Here is a 20,389-nt window from a genome sequence, read left to right as displayed (position 1 = left end):
ACCCAAAATATTCTTTATCAAATATCCAGCCTAATACAGTCTGAAACCTATACCTGTTCATCAGGAATGATGAATTCTTTTTTTTTTTTTTTTTAGCTATTTGTTTATTAAGAAAATCAAACCTCCAAGTTTAAAACAGATTTTGGAGCAATGTGTTGAAACACTTATTATAGTACATTTCCATACTTTCCCAAATTGGAAGTCGATTAAAACATTGTATGTGTAAATACAATCTAAATGAATGATTTTAAACTTGCACTGTAAGTTCTTGTATTTCAAAATTTGCAATCAGGTCAATAGTACAGGTGTACTAGTTACACCTACCTTTTTTCCAGACCACAAGTGCTGAGTGTCCAGTCACCTGCTCTAGCCACACATCGTCCGGACCCCTGACGAGGCCTGTGTAGTGAACGGTCAGTTTGGGGCCTGGACGACAACCTGCATATTTCTCTCCAAGCAACATATCTGTAAGTAATGACAAGAGAAAGTGAGATTTTATGAAAGTTCTTGTAAAAAATGAGTATTTTTTAAAAAAAAAATCCCCTAAAAATGCAGTGAAATAAATTTAATGAATAAAAATGCCGATTAAAAATAGTGGGGGATATTTCATTATAAATGAACTATTTGAAAAATCAGTAGTAAGCACAGTATTATACAAGCAAAATTTCAGAGAAAATCATATGGAGAGGCTTTGTAAGGTTGAGGGTTGAATGAAGCATGTGCATGATTGTAAAGATCACCTTAATACAAATATGCTTGGATCACATATTGAAAATCTTAATGGTACACAGTGATAAAATGCCTCTATAAATAAAATTGGATTTATTTTTGTCTGTAAATAATGAACAATACATTTGGAGTTCAGTGATGTGTAAAAACTGCACATTGTTTTAAATCGGTGACAAAGCACTATGTAGCCTGTATGTCTATGTGTGAAGTATACAGTGTCAATCAGTGAAACAAACATTGACGTAAATAAAACAAACAATGCACATAACTGATCTTTATCTATGATAGTGTTAATCAAAAAACAACTTTTTTTTCTTTCAAAAATAATTCTTCAAACTATAAAGCTTGATATAGTATACAAATATTTAAGCGCCAACACTTTAAGCACTGAACATGCTTTAAAAGATTCAAAATTTACAAGGTTTTTCTACAATCATAACGGTAACTGTTTAATCAATTTTCTTTCTTGGGCAGAAAATGTTCATTTAATTCAATTCCTGTGGTGCTACAATATATCCATGATTGAAGTTTTTTTAAACATGCATTTCCTTTATACATACATATGCCAGCCATAAGCTAAAGCTATTTGCTAAGTCCATGAAAATCTAGCAAATCAGCACCAAGATGAGTTAAAAACAGCATCTAATTAGGCAGCAGTTACTTGGAATAGAAATGCAGACAGATGCTCTGGCATAGATTACAGTTCAAACATAAGAATGTCATTCCTAGCTTCAATCTGGTTAGTTACCCTCAAGCTCAATCTGTTATGTACATGTAGCTCTAAGCTTACAATGAGTTAAGCATTAGTTAGGATATATGAGTTAAGCATTAGTTAGAATCTAGTTAATTACCTTCTAGCTTCAATCTACTATGTAGCTTTAAGCACAAAATGAGCTTTAAGCATACAAAGTTAAGGTCTACTTTGTTGCTAGCTTCAATCTACTACTTTATATAGCTTTAAGCATAATACAATGAGTTAGGAGTTAGTTAGAATCTAGTTAGTTACCCTCTAGCTTTATTCTGCTATGTAGCTTTAAGAATACAAGGAATTAAGAGTTAGTAAGGATCTAGTTAGTTACCCTCTAGCTTCACTTTAAGCATACAATGAGTTTATAGTTAGTTAGGATCTAGTTAGTTACCCTCCAGTTTGTTAGTAGACTCGGTTTTAGTCCAGCCCTTGGTTTTCACTCCCTCTGTCAGAGTGAACACTTTCTGATCACTACCAGTGAGTTGTGCTAGTGCAAAATCAACATCAAAAACTAATGGTGTAAGATGTGTAACTTTACTGAAGGCATAATAGTACACACACTGCTGTTGAGATGATCACAACATCCCTTCCATAACAATACTTCATGTACAGACATTTAGCCAAAGTAAGAAAGAAAGCCAAATTGAAGAGTACAACAGTATTTTTTGTGCACTTCTGAAAACTGAAAATTTACAAATTCACCAACATTAGATCAAATGGACTTGTCATCTGTTATGCCTTCCTGTTACTTTCAAAGTGAGTGAAGATTAATTGAAACACAATCAATGTCATGAGTTGTGCAAATAATTGTTCAAACCATTCTAAAGCAATCCACAAAAAAAAATTACTGCAACAAAGAGAGCTATTGTCCACATACTTTCAAACGTTTAATTTTGAAATGAAAAATTGAAGAAGAAATGAGTTACAAACTTATCTACCTTGTTGTTGTGGTGATGATTCATCTCTCTCGAGCTCCATAAGAGCTCGCTCAAGTTTCCCTACTGGATGATTTGTCAAGGCCACCAGCTGAAGGACAACCTTGTCACCGAGGGAGATCCCAGTAATATCTACAGCGTTAACGTCAGGTCCCATGACGTGTCCATACAGTTTACCATTCTTCAGCAGACGGTAACCCTGTGATTTTATGGAAATAAATAAGTCTCCATGAAAGTATATTTCAAATTCTTTTATGAGATTGTCTTATTCACTATCTTCTTCTGACAATACCATTAATTTGACATTCTACTTTTTTCTCCCAAACCATTCATGTTTTAATTAAAGATAAACAGAACTAATAATATTTAGTAATTAAAGGGAAGTAACTCACAAAGTATATAGCTATAATTGTGATATTCATACAGTATTTGTTTCTAATAAAATAAAGAGAAAAAATTTTAAGTTATTAAATGTAGACATTTAAGAGACACTTTTTCTTCAAAGAAATTTTTTTCTTATGCAACTCACAGAAATTTCTGCCTCCCCGTACTGCTGAGGTGCTAGCCATGTGACCCTGATTCCCTGGGGGGTCATGCTCTCTAGCCTGAGCTCTGGAGATTTAGGAGCCGCTGGAGCTTGGACAGGGATAGTGTTAGAGAAAGCACTCTCACTGATACAGAAAATGTGGTTCTGGTCGGGATCGACATGTTTCTGACCAGCCATACTCTGTGAAAAGTAGAAATAAGAATTGAGAAAAAAAAAGTTCTTATGTGCATAGGTGCTCAACAGCCTTATCCCTGAATAATTTTCTCTAAAAACTTGTAAGGCCACTAAAATCTTATTTTCAAATTGTCCATACATTTCGCCCAGCTTTTAATCCTTGTTACCAAGGAAATATTCTGTTTCATTTCTGAAGTAATTCTTTTGTAAACACTTATATAACGATTCCCTAGCATAATGTCAACAATTGCTCTTAAAAGGGTTATTTTGTACAATTTACACAGAATCACATACAAAAAATTTAAGGACTCAAAATCATAATTTGACAACACAACTAGTATACACCATACCTTGACCTTGACATCATAGCTTTCCTCAGGGTTAAGGCCAGTGATCACATACTGGTAACCTTGGCGATCCATTTTGGGGGAGGCATCTATCTTCCCAAAGTATTTATCATTGACATATATCCTACAAAATAAAAACAGATACTTAAAACTCCACAACTGAATAGCTAACTTTCCAAACTCTGTTCCTCTTCTATGAATCTTCTTATGATATCTCATATCATAACATGCAAACCTACCATATGCAAGTGTAACTACTGGTATAAAATCTTAGTTAATGAGTTAACACAGGATACAAATAATATCTGTAAAAAAAATTTAATGTTTTAACAAATTCCATGTCTGCACTGAAATGAAATACATTTAGATTGAAGATGAGAAACAAACAAGCATACCAGACCTGTTTACCTATACTGTTGTCTCTCAGTATTTTTTATTAGATTTGTCAGTGAGATTTGGCATTTTTCCATAATATTTTACTTTCCATCGATTTGACATATATTACTAGAGAACAACTACATTTCTGATTACCAAAACATAGTTTAAGAAAAACATCATACCTTCCTTTCTTTTGAGGGGTTTCTGTCATTTTTTAAACCACCGCGTTTTGGCAACCTGACATCATTTAAGTGTTTGAAATCTACCTCTTTTTTAAGCGATTAAAAAGCGTCAAACTGAGACAGATCATAACGAAATCTAACTGCTAAAAACCAAATGAATGGATTTCTGATTTCCATATTTTCATAATTAGAGCAAAATGTGAATTATAATTTGGACTTAAAATCCGTGCAAAATACCGCGAAATGAGTAAACAGGTCTGGTATACGCAAGGAAAGTTTGGGGTACCTGTAGCTGGTGATTCCCTCCTGAGCCACGGCTCTCCTGACCCCTCCTGGCTTGTCCCAGGCCACTAATACACTGCCGTGTTTGTGGAGGGGCTGCTGGCTGATATGAGGGGGAGGAGGCCTCTTAGGACAGGTGATGTGTATCTGTCGGGAGGGTTCACTCTCTATACCACTTTGTCTCAGGACTGCTACCACCGATACACCGATTGTTTTTCCTACATGAGGAAATGAGAAATTGAAAGCACAATATACAGTTTTTGTATGAAATTTGTCAAAGGTAAACTATGTAGTAAACACTTGGTTGAAAAGGGAATAGAAGACTCTTTATACAGATACCTACTGTTAAGTGAAAATTTTATTGGACTTAATTACTCAAATTAATAAATATTCAATTTGCTTAGAAAATAATAGACTCCTGGAAAAAAAGCATGAAATATGCTACAAGTACTTGAAAAGAAAAACTAGGATAGATACTTCAAAAACCAGATCAAAATGACAGTTTTAACCAGAGGTAATATACAAGATTGCTTTTTAAGGGAGATAACTCTTACCTGGCACCAGGTCATTAATCACCAATTGTCGTGTGTCTTTTCTCTGAAGACCTTGTAGAACCTTGTTATCTACATAGATTTTATAACCCAATAACTCCAGCCCACTCTGTAGTCTTGGAGGATCCCATTGAACTGTGGTCTATACAGAAAAAAAGTTTCACTTTATAATAACCCAGTAGTTATTGCCAAATTTATAGCATCATTTGATTTTCTTGATTTCTTATTCCTGCACAATGATAAACTCTCCATGAATTCTAATTGAGTTTTTTCTCATAATAAAGAAAACATACTGTATCATTATATGAATTTAATTCTGCATGATGGATAAATAAAAAAATATTTTATTTTAATATACACATCTTCACATGATTTTCTCACACAAGATATACAAAGAACACATTTTATGACTAAATATCTATAAAATCACTGAGTGTAACCTGTACCTGATATAATCCAACATTGAGAACCCTGACAAATGGAGGGAGAGGGGGTCCTATTGTGGTGTAGTAAATCACAGGAGATGTAGCCTGGACCTCTATAGGCTTTTGTTCCTCCTCATCGTCACGGAAACCATAATTTGCCACCACAAACACCCTGAATAAATATGTCAATATATACGTCTTTCATGTTTCAATACTGAAAAATATATGTATTTAAAAATAAAACTGCAGATAACATACATGTAGATAGTTGTCTTGAGGTAACATATGTACTGTATATATATAGCCCAATCTTTAGCACCCACCTGTACGTGTTGTCAGGGTACAGACCCCTGATGTTGATTTTACGTTTGTTTCCATCCAGAGTCCAGCAATGCTGGGTACCTCTAACACTGTGACCTTTGTTATCCACAAGGTTACATTCAAAACTAAAAATGAAAATATCACATATACTTAAAATCCTTATATACATGTATATAATTTTTTAAAAATTCACAGTTCTACCTGAAATTTAGTGTTAGTGTGTTCAGTACCTGATATGACTGTTGACATCCTTGACACTGAAGTCTCGGCCCACAATGTTGACGATATACTGCTGGACTTCATACTCTGAGTCAATACGATTGTCAATGTACCACTCCACAATCAACCCTGATTTACCCATACTGGATACTTTGATAGTTGGAGCAGGCACACCCACTTGTGCGTCATTGGCAGGGTTATATACAGGCTGAAAATAAGAAAATGTGTGTAAAAATTTAAACATTACACACCAATTGTAAATAACAATATTTTGTAGCTAAAATTAGCATAATTTTATTGAAAAATACTTTAATCAATGAAATCTTAAATTTTCCTCATTTACCTCCCCTTCCTCTACTTGGCGGCGTCTACTTCCTCTTTCCTTGGACACAACAACACTCTTCATCATGTGGTCTTCATTCAAATCAATTGAGGCTGTCTCCTCTACTTCAATGAGTGCCCTTCGAGCTAACCGAGGAGGACTTATGTCTGAGCAAGCACTATGAGTATCTCGATACCGCCTAGCAGAAGGGGGTCTCGGAGTGATGTCCGACTGTGTCCCAGTGTCAGTTTTGTCATCTCTAGCAATGTAACTGCTCCTGGGTCTGCTCTGTTGCTTGACCTCTCTCATGACCTTTGGAGCATACTTTGCATCCTTCATGCTGACCACCATAACACTTCCTTCGTTAGATAATCTAGTTCCTTCTGAGGCAGTCTCACTTTCAGTTTCACTTTCTGATGAGCCAGTCTCAGACTCAGTCTCACTCTCCGAGTCAGAAATTTGTGCTCGCCGAGATTGAGCTCGCTCCTCTGAGAAGTCACCTGAGCCATAGCTATCTCTGAGATTTTTCACTCGAGATTTGCCCCTTGGTGTTTGTGTTCCCTTCTCATAGTTGTCATCTGTCATCATACTCTGATCTGCAAAAGAATTCAAAACATATATATTTTACTGAAGAAAGAACAACTTTTTATGTAGACATAACAAGGATTTAAAAAAAACAAAAAAACCCCCATTAATTCAAGACTTCTTAAGACCTCATGAAGTCAATATTTCTTAAGACTATTACGGAATTGAAAAACATGTAAAAAACAAAGTTTTATGCAAAATCAAATTGTGAAGACAAAATGCAAAACTTGTACAAGTGTTCCTTTAAATACAATAAGCATCAAGAACATTTAGAGGGTGTGACAAGTGAGTTAAATAGGGAAGGTTTATCTATAGTATGGAGGGAAAATTAATGAAGGAAAACAAAGCAGGAATATGTATAATAAACAAAAATCAATGTACCTTTGGCTTATATTAGATAATATCTAAATGTATACGATAGGAATGTATAGTATTTATATAAAAATGTACCATCAGTTATTCAGTTGGGTACATTTGGCAAACTCATTGGGATAGGTACAAAAATCAAAGAAGTATTTGAAGCATCAATGAATGCTTTGTACTCTTGTCAAAGTTAAGTTTTCAAATAAAGCCCCTGGTTAATGTAAAGAAGTTCAAATATATTTCAATCAAGCCCAATTAAAACTCACTGTCCTGGCACAAGATGTGACATTTTAGTTTGGAGATGAAGACCTTAAGCCAATGTCCTTTTGAAGTAAATGTTTTAGCAAAATGATGTAATCTTTAAATGTCTTTACACAATGAATAAAACACCAAGTTGAACATGAAATCTGACACTAGAAAAGGTAAAAATGTTAGTAAACTGGTTCTGTGACAGTCACATCTGAAACTGGTTCCCTAACTTACCATCAGAGGATTCTGAAATCAAATTCAAAATCTGTAAACATTTTGTCAGATGGCATTGAATGACTGTATGAACGATATAAATAATGCTGATTTAAAGAAATCTTCATATGTAAATCTATCTGGAATTGTCAGAATTTACAGAAAATGAATACAGTAAATTCAGCTAGCATTAGATGCTATACACAATATAAACCTGGATTAAAACTTAAAAATAAATGTACACAAGCATCTTACATCAAATCAAGCTGTCAAAGAAGCAATATCAAAAGAAATCTTTCTATAAATATCAAATAATCATTCCAAACAAAAAGAAAATTTGGTACTAAAACATTCAGAAATCATAAAAAAAATCAATGAAGTGATCCATTCCATTTAAAGTGTTCATGTAACAATGTCAGTGGTCATGCAGTTATCTCTCTGCAAGAGGAGTGCCTCATTCTGCACTACAGTGATTCATTCTCATCAGTGAATTTGTCATCCATGCAGATATCTTCCTCTACCTTCATGGTCCATCTGAATGGCATCCTGGAGCAGCTGTCCATGAAACATCTTCCCGTAAGTGGCCAGGGTTTTGAGAGCTGGAGGGAGCTCTGAGGGATACTCTACATCCTGGTCCAACATGTTATACAGGGCTGAATGTCTCTTTGGTCTCTTCCTCTTCTTTCTCTTGGACTTCCGTTGTGACTCATTGTACTCCTTTAGAGTTAATGGTGGGGGCTTAGATCCTGGTCCACCATAAATTCCAAAGTCTGTGTCAAAACCTCTTGCTTTTATTTTCTGCTTCTGTTTATGGTCTGGGCTTCTTTTCCTGTGACTTCTTACATCCTCTTTCTCATAACTTGCCAAACGTCTTTTGTGTCTTGGTGGAAGACCTCTAGGTCCACCTCTTTGATGATGTGGCTGTTCTCTGTATCTTCTGCTCTCCTGTGCATAATATGGAGGACTCTCATACTCATCAGAAGAGACATTGAAATCCTCATATTCTTCATCATAGTCTGATTCACTCTCATAGAAGCCATGGTCTCTGGAATGTCTCTCATCATGAGAATTTCTTTCAAATCCACTGTCATAGTCTCTTGCACTTCTCTGTGGGCCAGACCTTTCTCTGCCTTGATACTCAAACCAGTCATCATGGGGACCCATGTCTTGCCTCCTCTCCTGAGAACGAGAATGTGATCTTGACTTACTTTCTCTTCTGTAAGGAGAGTGTCTTTCCTCTGGTCCATAAAACTCAAATCTTGGACTCCTTCTACTTCTGTCAGGACTGGCATGATCAAATGACCTTCCATGATAGGTAGACCTCTCTTGTCTACCTACATCCAAGTTATGCCCAAACCTTGAACTTCTAGAACTTCTTGGAGGTTCATGAGAATAATAATCATGTCTTGGTGATCTGTGCTGCCCACCAGTATGTTCAGGATAGAGATCTGGGTCAAGCTGTTGTCGCATAAAGTTAAGGTGTCTCTCTCGCAAATGATCAGTTTGATGCTGATTAAAAACAAATTCTGAAGTCGTCCTGTCCTCTTCCTGGGGTGCGATGGATGGGGTAGGTGCCTGAAGCTGATACATCACCCCTGCATCTTTCTCCTTCTCAAATGGCTTGGTTACATTGATCCAAGTTCTGAACCGTGCCCAGTCAAACCTGAACCTTTTCTTCACCCTCCCTGGAGCTATCGCTGTCATGACAATATTCTGTTGAGTAATGAAGTTTTTCACAGCTTTTGCCACCATCTTGAATGTTATTGGGTACTTAAGCTTCTGTAGTTGAAGATTCACAGGCTGAGGTTGACTAAGTTTTGCTACAGTTCCAGCTGATCTGGATGAAATGTGGTGATGTCTTTGAGGTTCCTCCACATTAAGTTGTGGCGGAGCTTGCAAGACAGGCATGTGATGCACTGATTGGGAAGATGATGGCATAACATGTTGGTCTATTCCTTGTCTATTAGAACTAAGAGATAATCTTCTTTGAATCATAGGGTTCATCTCTAAATACTGATCAGCTACACTGGGAGAATTAACCTGCTGTTGGAAAAAGCTCTTCTGGGATGACCGTCTGCTTAGATCTCTAGAAAGTGGGTCTCCACCAAAATATTCACTGTTGGCTTGACTATTTGCTCGGGAATTCAAACATTCATTTACAAGTTCAATACTTCTTTGTCGTTGGCGATCAGAGATTCTGTCGGCCAGTGATTGAACAAGAGATTGGGGTCTTGATTGTTCAAGAGCCGGTGTGGCATATCCATGTGAAAGCATGCCATCCGGAAGCGGCATGGATAACTTCTGATGTGGATCAGAAGCAGACACTGGATGAGATGCATTGTGGGATGCATTAGAGGAAGTTAAGTCCGGAGTCTTTGATTGTAAAGTTGTTTTCTTTTTCAGTGGTTTCACTCCTATTAGTTTTTAAATGTTCCATGAATGAAAGATGCATAAATGAAGATCAAGAAAGATTGAAAATATAAAGGAGTCAGCATTATCTCTATCAATTTTTGAAAAAAATAATGGTATTTCTGATGTATAATGATAGATGCTAGAGTTTCAGAAAGGAAGAAGTTTGATATTTGACTGGTAATTTTGACCATTATTTACCTCTGTATCTGGGATCTTCCACTTCTACCACAGCCGGTGCTCCCGATCTTCTGTCTGAAACAGAAAACAGAGTAAAGCATAAAATATCAATAAAAGCTGTTAAGTGTGCAAGAAACTTCAATATATATCATGTTAATGCAAATCAGCTATGGCTTTGTTAGGTAACTATAATCAAAATTATCCATTTGTTATGAATATATGAGAAATTCCTAGCAAATGTAACAAAAATCTCTACCAAATGACTACACAAAATCAGCATTGTGCATCCACATTACGTTAACATGTTTATGACAAGTTCATAATCTACATACAAGGCATTCTATTCTGATTTGATGAGGCCATTCTCTCTGTAGAGTGGACTTGTTAATGTGTAATACCTATACATATAGTCAAATTATTGATAAAAACCCTGGATTGGAGTGAATTCACAATGGAAATGGCATACATGATTAAGGATCAATTGGACAACTCTGACAAGTTGATCAGTTTAAGAATCAAATCAAATTCCCCAATTATATATCTGGAATCTTTTCTCATGAGAGTAATTTTAGGATTCAACACATTCCAGTAAATGTAGCTGATTTTTAGCTTTTTGATCTATAATCACAGGGAATTCCAGTGGAAGTGACAAAAAATTACACAATGTACAATTTGTAGAAATATGTACTATATGGTTTTCGAAATTTTAATAAGTTTAAAACATTTTCAATAAAATTTGCTTTCTGTAAGAAATACATTGCTACTTCACATTCATAAATCACCTACTTTTAAGCCAACGTTTTTATTTCTGAGAGCTTCATTTTTTGAAAGTGGCATTTCAAAAGTGATACATTTTTGCTATGGATCTGACAGAATTCCATATATAAAACTACACAATATACATACTGATATTATAAGTGTGTTTTATACTTACTATCTAAATGGGTCATTATTTTATTTTAGTTCATCAATAAAATTAATGTTGTATTCATTGATAGTTCTTATATTTTAGGGAAAAAGTCATTGTTCTCACAATGGTATTTTTGGAGTAAAAAAAAATTTAAAAATTAATATTTACAAATTATTTAAGAATTTGAAATCAATATGTTGCTTATAAATCAACCATTATTACTTTAAATTTAAGAATAATTATTCAGAATCATAGAATTTCACAAACACTCTCTGATTAATGACTATAGATTTTATCATATATTTGGGAAATAACCTCTATATTAATTATATAGCAATTTAGGATCCTGTTTTAATTAAACTGATGTCAGTCCATGGAAAATCCACCCTTATTCCATATGTTGTTTGGCAACTTCAACAAAATTCTTATTTAATAACTTAATTAAAATTTGAGGAAATTAATTTTTTTCTTAAGTATGATTAAAAACAGATTCCATGTATTTATCATGAAAACTTCCCTATAAAACTATACAAATTTAGTTTTTGAATATATCCATTACTTGTACATCAGTGCTGTAAAAAAAAGAGGAGGTAAATAAGCATGCAGACTATTTATTTTTTCATGACGACAATTTATCAGTTTATTTCAAGTTTCTTAAAGATAAAAAGGCAAATGGCTGACAAAAATGCCAGAACTGACTACAATAGATTTTTTAACCGACATATTTACCCGTGGGTTGTTTACTTGATGTATACTGGTAGCTGGTAGTGAGAGGTGGTACGTTGTTAGTTTCAATGTGATGACGTTTTGCTGAAGAATGATGTGAAATACGAAAAGCTCAAGCAAAAATACAAAGCACTTCAAACACACAACACCAAACAAATTTATTCAAGTGTGTCCTCAATACAAGGAAGAAATCACCATAATGAAACATTAACTAGCTAAATTAAAATGTAACCAATAAAGAATCACAATGTGTGAACAAAATATTCTCTTGATTCAAAATTCATATTTTCAATATAATATATGTTAAAAAATTCAAGTATCGACAATTTTAAAAGAACTTTTTTTTTTTTTTAGAATATTCTCCCTATTCAAATTTTCAATTTTAATATGTTAAAAATTTTAAAAAAAAAAGATTTAAGTATTGATAATTTTTTAAAAGAACATTTTTTAAAGTTTTTAAAGTTTAATTGAAATTTTTTTAATTTTAAAAGAACCCTTTGAACAGGTGATCATGCAAGAACGTGTATTTGATGAAACACTTGGATAACTGTAGAATGAAATACGAATATTAATAAAAGTGTTTGGGCTACAGAGATGAAACGAAAATTAATGCAAGAAATATATCTTGATCTGAACAGTTATATCAAAGAACTGCCTTCAAGCACCTAAAATTCAAATTATTATTACTGAATCACTAATCAAAAGCCTACATATCTCAATTTTTTCCAAAAAAAAAAAAAAAAATAATATTTAAAGTGTAAAATATTAAACTTGATTCACATGAATATAAAATTATCATTGCTTTAAAACAATCTATTAAGTCTATGATGAATCAGATGTTGCCTTACAACACAACACTACAAAAAAAGCTCTAAAACACCATCACAGATAAATCAAAACAGCAAGTTAAAGAAGAAAAACCCAGCACACAACATCTAAGATCACCAACAGGAAGTGCCTACCATCCATGGCTGCCAGATATCCACTTCCTTCCTGTATAGAGATGTACTCCTGGTAGAGTTCCTCTTGGTCCAGTCTCTCGTCCTCGTCAGGAAGTACAATCTGTGAGGTATCCAGTGGGAGGACCACCTCTATCACATTGGACATACGCCCATCTTCAACATTGTCTGTTAAACAAATCACTAGAGAGTTATTTCACATGAAAACTTCAACGTGTCTTTTGACATTTATGTAAACGATTTTTGCAAATGCAACATTCATAACTTGAGATGAACCAGTAAATGGTATTTTATGTTCCTTTAATTTACTTGAGTATCTCTCATGCATGAATAAAGAGTTAGTAACATTCCTGATACCAAGAAAAAAAACCTCTCTGTTTCCATATTTATATTCAGAAAGAAATTTTGCTAAATCTAATCTAACAGGCATCATCTTGTGCAAAGTAAAAAATAAAAAAAATGTCAAAATGTATGCAGTTTAATCCTTTTCCACAAAGGTAGTGTACTAACACACTCTTTCTTTAATAGATTCTAACATTAAGGCAACTAGACTCTGAATAGTACAGAATTATACATCTGATGCATATATACAACAGCTGGTTCGATCGTCTAATAATTGCTACTACTTGTAGATAATATTCTTTTGAAAACTTTCCTCCAAAAGTAAATACAAGTTAGACTTCGTACATATATCAAATATACAGCTTTCAAAATGAACTTTTAATCTCCATTAACACCACTTTACTAAACCTAGACTGAAAGCCTTTAACTGTGCTTAATATACTACTGATATGATGTGATGAATGAGATTCATACTACTGGTAATAAATAAATAAATTCATCACTATTTCCAATGAAAAGTTAAATTTTTATCCTTCTCTATTTTCTAGGCTTGGTAAGCCACTGAAGCAAATATGCAGAGATAGAACTCCGAAACTATAGAAAAGAAGCTCTGTGTTCAATTGAATGTAAACTCACCATTTGTACCATCTGACAAATATATCAACGAGAAAATAAGATTTCAGAGCAAAAGGTCATAGAACTGACTGATAAAATACCATAAAAATGATTCTGATAACATATGACACCACAATACATAGTTTACAGTAAATTTACATTCATAGATTGTTGACAGTTTGGAAATGTGGCTGATTGTGGATATATGATATATCATTTTTTCTTTGACACCTTACAATTATGCAACTGTCTAGCTATAATTAATTTAATAATTATTTAATGTTTCCACAAAGTCTTCATCTCTGTTTTCCTGCTCTCTCTCCTAATCCAGAATTACACAAAAGCATATTCATAGTATTTGTAAAATATCAAACAAAGATGCATGACTTTGAAAAAAGAAAAAGATTTGTATTACAGGATTTGACTGAAGTGTGAATAGAAATCCCTGCAATACAAACACTTAAAATTTAGTCCTGAAAAGTTATTGGTTTTTGACACTTACCTTTTGGTAGAGCAACAACATAGATCCTATGCTCCTTATTCAGCTCACATCCACCAATGAAAACCTTACATCGGTTCTTGTCTGGATCAGGCACAAGCTAAAAAATATAACAAGGTTGCTATAGGAAACTCCAATATAGTCAAGAGTACTAAAGATCACAGATGAAAGTTGATAATGTTATCATGAATAATTGAGAATGCTCTCTCTACCTGTAACAATAAACAAAACAAGTAAATACACTTGAGGTGTTCAGGAATACCTAATTATTGACCAAGAATTAATTTCCTCTCCAGAGATGGATATTAAAAAATAAATAAAGCTTGTGTTAGAAGAAAAAAAAATTAAAAACAGACTTTGAATAATGAGGAAACTGTCGCTAATCAATAATGGCTTTTGGAAGCATTAAGCACTGTTTAAATATTGGGTATGTGAAAATAAACAAATTCTTTGTGAAAAGCTTCTTCCAACATATAAAATGGTGTCTCAGTGCTCTGAAAAATTTAAATCAATTGTTCGATGGGAGTGTAAATAACAAGGTGATTGAGTATGGGATAATGTATTATTCCCTCCCTTCTACATGCCAGATATTGTACAGTCCAAAGCACAAAGAAGAAATTATACCATTTCAGTATATGGCATGCAACCTTTATGAACAATTGCAATAACCGTAGCTCAGACCTCACTTAATAAGTATATAATTTAAAAAAAAAAAGATAACTTATTTTACAATAATTTTTCATAGAAGCTGTTGAAATTCAAAAAGATTTACAATATAATTGCCATGTTAATTAAAGTTTAAGATGATAGTCATGATAGCACTTAAAATGTACCTATAGTAGTAACTAATTTTAATTAAAAAAAAACAAACAAACAAAAAACAATGCTCAAGTTTAAGGGTGGTATTAATTAAATATACCTATTTTATACCTATATTGTAAAACTAATATATACATGCATTTATACATTAGTATGCAGACAATATAACACGCATCATCAATCCAAAGATTGGTTTTGCAAATTGACTCAGCTCTTAAATCAAAATTTTACCTGAAATCAGAGATTTCCTTATCCATGCAATGTCCAGAGACATATAGAACTTTATATGTACATTCACAAAAGAGAAGTTATTCAGAATTTTGATGATTTGTACTTTAAATGTACTTAATATACACCACTCACTAGTAACCACAGGTCAGGTTAAACAACATATACCAGACATTTAAAGTCATGTAGCTAATAATACGAGCCTTCTAATCAAACGTAAAGGCTATTCAAGTTCCAAATGGATTAATCACAAAACCATGTCAAGGGATTTAAATTTTTCATGTAGTACTAAATCATTCCTCAACCTGTTCATAAATTTTTTGATGTACCTGTTGATATGGCTTAATCCTACTAACTTGTGGAAATAAGTTATGAGTTGTCTTTAATATTAACTTTTACCATTTTGAATATTTGTCTCAGAAAATAAAAGACACCCCCCCCCCCCCCCCACAAAAAAAAGGGGGGGGGGCAGATTTATTAATTCAAAATGTTATATAATGTATTCTTTTCTGCAAGCAGTGGGATTTAAACCCTTTCAATCAAAATATTTAATAGTTCATAACTCTAGACATATTATAACATTAGAAAGAAGATCAAATCATAGCAAGGAAGTATAAGCACCAAAGAAAAACGAAATGAATGAAAAGAAATTGGATAATGATGCAATGAATTCATAAAAAACTAGAATCAATATATACTGGCATCTCATAATATTGTGGTACTTATTTCCTTTGTGTACAAAAAGTTATTCCAAATTCTTACTTTAAACTTTTCATCAAATGCTATATTCATAAACCTAACAATGAGTTAACTTAAAGTTTTCAGTTTCCCCCTCCCCATTAACAATGCTGCAATAGTCTGAGAAAACCAATTTAAAGCACCCAAAAGTCATTAACATCAACGCATACTCTCTGTCCAATTACTAAATTCCTTGCAAGTTCATTCTATACAGGATTTCAAATTAAACAATTTAGAAAAATGAGACTCACCATAGCTCCACACTGCTGATCATTTAGGAACACGAGGTAGCCCTTGATGGGGTACTCAGTGGTGTCGATAGACATCCATACCACAACCAGGGCATCCTGCTTGTTAGCCCGCTCAAGGGAGATTACTGGTCCACCCTCCTTTGTCATCAGAGGCACCTTCATTGTCTGAAGAGATAAAAATGACACATATCAATATTCAACTTAGATTAGTGCATTTATCCAAGTTTCTTCAATTTTAATACTAAGGTGAAGTTCATATATACATTTTCTTTGTTGTTGACATCTCAGCTAGGGGCCTTTTACAACTAAGATCAAAACTTAAGTTAATTGTAAAATTTTCTGATATGATTCTCTTAAAAACTGCTTGCATAAAAATACCTTAAAGTTTCTAAATTCTTTTAAAAAAAAAGATTAAAACCACCTTGAGATTAATGTTAAAAAGAAAATTAATTTTCACAGAATTACATCATGGTCATAGTCGTAATTTTTTTGTAAAATGGAGCCCAGAATAACAATCTTTTAAGCTATTTAACTATTTTTATTTTCACACTGTTTACAAGATCATGGGAAAACAACAAGAATTCATAGAAGGGGTTGAGATTATGAAAATATGCAAGGTAAATTGAATTACCTGGCCTTTGTAAGGATTTTGCAGTGTGCATATGACTTCAGTGATAAACAATATGACAAAGTAATATTTCAACAATTGTGTATAATCTTAAATTGTGTTTTGTTAATAAATGTGCTTTACTGGCCTAATTTAGGAGTGGATGGGGATAGTTTAAGCATTGAAGCAGCTGTTTTATTGATAAACTGACAACTCACCAGTTTGTTTGAGGTCTGAGGGTTGAGTTTTTTATCCAGAGAATAGACCTCTACATAAACCTCGTATATCCGATTTCCTGCCAGTCCAGTGATGTTAAGACTATTATTATTGGGAGGGAACATTTCACAGTACCTCACTCCATTCAGGAAAATCTGATAAAAAAAAAAAAAAAAAAAATTAACAATCACAATAAAATTTCAATTTTTTCAATATTATCTTAAATGCTGGAATTTCTCTAGGATAACGCATTCATAAGCATCTTTATAAAATTGGTTTGGTTCTGCAAATTTCACTGCAAGAAGGCATATACAAGTACATGTACTTTTAGCTAGCTAGGTCAAAGCTGGGTTAAGTGTACACTACAACTAAAATGTCCTTCAAACTAAGTAAACTATGCACAGCTTCATCTGAAATGCATGACAAGGTAATCAAAAACAAAGAAAAGACCGTTTACCTGGTACCCTTTGATGAGTTTTTTCTGGATAGCATTAGGCTCCTCCCAGAAAACCTCCATGACCCCGGGGTCAGTAAAGCACGCTTTGACGGTCGGCGCACAACTCCACCAGTCCCAATTATCATTTTTCTACATAAAAAAGGGGAGAGAACATGTCTCAGAAATTGCAGGGTTTCTTGGATATTATACTGAAAACTTTTCCCCTCAATATGCAAAACTTTAATTTTTCTTTTACAATTAAGAGGATTTTTACCTGCGGAGTCTGTCGCTTCTCCTCCTTCTGGTCACCAGATGTCTCTGTTTCTGAGGAACTTTCCTCCACCGTACCCTCTTTGGCCAAAACCCAGTATCGCCTACAATATTTATAATGAAATGGTGCATATATGGTCCTAAAGTTCAGGTAAAATAAAGGAATATGTGCTTATCAAAAAAAAAAAAGACGAAAAAATTTGTAAGTGATTTCTAACATGTCTTATTTGAATGATAAAATACTAGAATCTTAGGGTAAATTATAAGTTAATTAGCTAACAGAATTGGGAGTCATGTATGAGTCTTCTATGATTTTCTTCAAAATTACAGTGTACAATGTACAATATGATGTACAACTCATTATCCAAATTTTAAAAAGATAATTAACATAAGCATATCTACATCTTTTGAAGAGAAATGATAATACCATGGGATTAAATTTTGTTGAAAATGAATTTTGTAATTCATAAAAATTCAATTCCAATTAACATTATACAGTCATACCTCAATATTTCAAACTCAATGGGACCAAGAAAAACTTCAAGATGTCCAAGAGATTGAGATATATTAAGGACTTTAAGCTGACTTGCACATGTGCATGATAATCGAAATAATGATGTTTGAGACACCAATCAAAGTTTAACTGTATATTTAAAATACATGCTTTGTCTTAACCCAAGTTACTTACTTAGAGGTAAAAATGGAACTATTGAGGAGTCCTTCCTTTACTGCCATAGCTCTTATAAAACACAGTCCATGTTTCTTAAGAATGACACCTTTCTCTGGGTTGTATAGCTAGAGAAAAAAAAATCAAGAAACAGAAAACATTTAAAATTTTATCTTTCAGGGCCTAGATTTGCTAGGATTATAAATCTTAAAGGCAAGTCTTCATGTCTGCCATTGCCAAGCAAATCTCTCTTCTTTCCTGGAGAGTTCTTTAGTCATTGATTGTTGTATAATATCACCTATCACTTTTCCACGTAAGAAAATCTTAATCATGATCAATTTTTGCAAAATGTAACAAATGACTTATCTTATTTAATCTTTGACCTATCTATTGATAAGAAATTTAATCAATGCAAGTTTTACCTTTGCTGATTCAATGTGAAGTTCAGGTGGGGATCCATCAGTGGTGTAGAAAATTTTGGATCCGAGTGTTTCACAGACCAGTTCTATCTTGCTGAATTGATCAACAGTTCCTCCATTCAAGGAGTTTGGAGCTACCGAAGGTTCCTTTACATGATCAGCTGAAAAAGGTGAAAAATGTAGCTCACAAATCAATCTTCTATTTACCATAAAGACAATGGATATTATATTTCTCAATCTTTCCAAAACTAGAGCTATCCCAATGAGGTAAAAAATAAAATCCCCTAAAAACCCTCAAAGAAGGCAGGAATTCAAAGTATACCCTGATAGGGCACACTAAAATCAAGGAAAGGCAGATAATGCAGTGAAGAACACTGAAAAATTTTCAACATTTAACATCCCCTGATCATGGAACATTAATGTTGACATATGAACATGATATCTCTTCTGGTCAGAAATGCTACAGACCTGTAAGAACCTTTATAATCTCTACATTTACATATAACATAACGACTCACACAAGAATTCAGAATCCTTAAATAATTAACTTTTTTGCTAAACAGTTTACCTGCTGTGTGTCCAAGAGTGAAGAAAAAAATCTTTTAAATATGACAGTTTTTACCTCATCACAAGTAAAGATAGGATCATAATGTACTCCCCCCCCCTTTCTAATCCAATTATAGCAAATATGTTTAATATATGAATCCTAGTATTTGGCTGAAATTAGTCCAGCTGTTTAAAAGAAGCTCAAATTGTTGAAAGTTTTCACACGTCTTACAGTGAGAGACAAGAACACAGATAGCAACTGGTCATCTGAAGGTTACAAAATATAGAAATATTTTACAAACTACTTTACACATAAGCTTTGAGGACTATTATGGCCCAAGATCTCTACTGCCCTGAAGAAGAACATGCACAAAGTAAGCAACTTTTGGCTTTAATATTTAAATCTATTTCATAAAACAAGTAAAAACACTTCAAATGTTATTATTACACTCCACAATCAATTAATTCAATGCACCAACTTCAGACACTTTTAATACATATTAAATGTTTACCATGCATGCTAATAAATCAAGCTCCATATATGCTCAATCTTTCCCTAAAAAATGCACATTAAAAGCACATCGATCACTCTGCCTTTTCCCTTAAGGCAACGTTCCAGCTTTTTTGGCATTACTCTAGATGCATGTTAGCTATCAAAAAGCTCCCAAGTATGCAAAATTTCACGCCTCTCTTACCATCCACCACAAAAACAGTACAGATTTCATCTGGCGCCCCCTCAGACATGATAAAATACTGTCCGATCCTATCAAATGTGTGTAAAAACTCTCGATTTTTCTCCAACATGCCGCTCCGAAAACCTCGGATTCCAGTGACAATTTTTTCCTTGATTGGAACCTAATGAGATAATATGAAAGAATTTAATCATCATTTTAATATGATTTTTACCTGATGTTATGACGTGAACCGTACAGGAATATCCAGGTGCACCTTGGGAAGCCACAGTGAAACTACCGAGCTCGTC

At 33.6% G+C, this 20,389-nt stretch overlaps 1 protein-coding gene across 1 annotated transcript in view; it reads right to left on the bottom strand.

The window, feature by feature from the left end:
* The window catches only part of LOC133184885 (uncharacterized), a 56,451-nt gene that overhangs the window by 23,240 nt on the left and 12,822 nt on the right, over positions 1-20,389 (bottom strand). Inside the window, exons 19-41 of the mRNA XM_061319959.1 lie at positions 20,103-20,262; positions 18,865-19,022; positions 18,464-18,570; positions 17,780-17,879; positions 17,527-17,655; positions 17,072-17,224; positions 16,247-16,411; positions 14,214-14,310; positions 12,758-12,922; positions 11,799-11,879; positions 10,181-10,234; positions 7,592-7,603; positions 6,182-6,756; positions 5,850-6,046; positions 5,622-5,744; positions 5,320-5,470; positions 4,877-5,015; positions 4,327-4,540; positions 3,484-3,604; positions 2,942-3,139; positions 2,416-2,611; positions 1,869-1,964; positions 325-465 (exon numbers count right to left, since the gene is read on the bottom strand). Coding sequence (XP_061175943.1) covers positions 325-465; positions 1,869-1,964; positions 2,416-2,611; positions 2,942-3,139; positions 3,484-3,604; positions 4,327-4,540; positions 4,877-5,015; positions 5,320-5,470; positions 5,622-5,744; positions 5,850-6,046; positions 6,182-6,756; positions 7,592-7,603; positions 10,181-10,234; positions 11,799-11,879; positions 12,758-12,922; positions 14,214-14,310; positions 16,247-16,411; positions 17,072-17,224; positions 17,527-17,655; positions 17,780-17,879; positions 18,464-18,570; positions 18,865-19,022; positions 20,103-20,262 — 3,532 coding nt within the window. The remainder of the gene's footprint in view (positions 1-324; positions 466-1,868; positions 1,965-2,415; positions 2,612-2,941; positions 3,140-3,483; positions 3,605-4,326; positions 4,541-4,876; positions 5,016-5,319; positions 5,471-5,621; positions 5,745-5,849; positions 6,047-6,181; positions 6,757-7,591; positions 7,604-10,180; positions 10,235-11,798; positions 11,880-12,757; positions 12,923-14,213; positions 14,311-16,246; positions 16,412-17,071; positions 17,225-17,526; positions 17,656-17,779; positions 17,880-18,463; positions 18,571-18,864; positions 19,023-20,102; positions 20,263-20,389) is intronic.

This window comes from Saccostrea echinata, unplaced genomic scaffold (genome assembly GCF_033153115.1).
Source record: "Saccostrea echinata isolate AGI-Se365-2 ecotype Australia unplaced genomic scaffold, CSIRO_AGI_Sech_v1 ptg000011l, whole genome shotgun sequence".
In the NCBI taxonomy this organism is placed as follows: domain Eukaryota; kingdom Metazoa; phylum Mollusca; class Bivalvia; order Ostreida; family Ostreidae; genus Saccostrea; species Saccostrea echinata.
The sequence above is the reverse complement of the archived record's forward strand: the minus strand, read 5'-3'. Positions and strand labels throughout refer to the sequence as shown.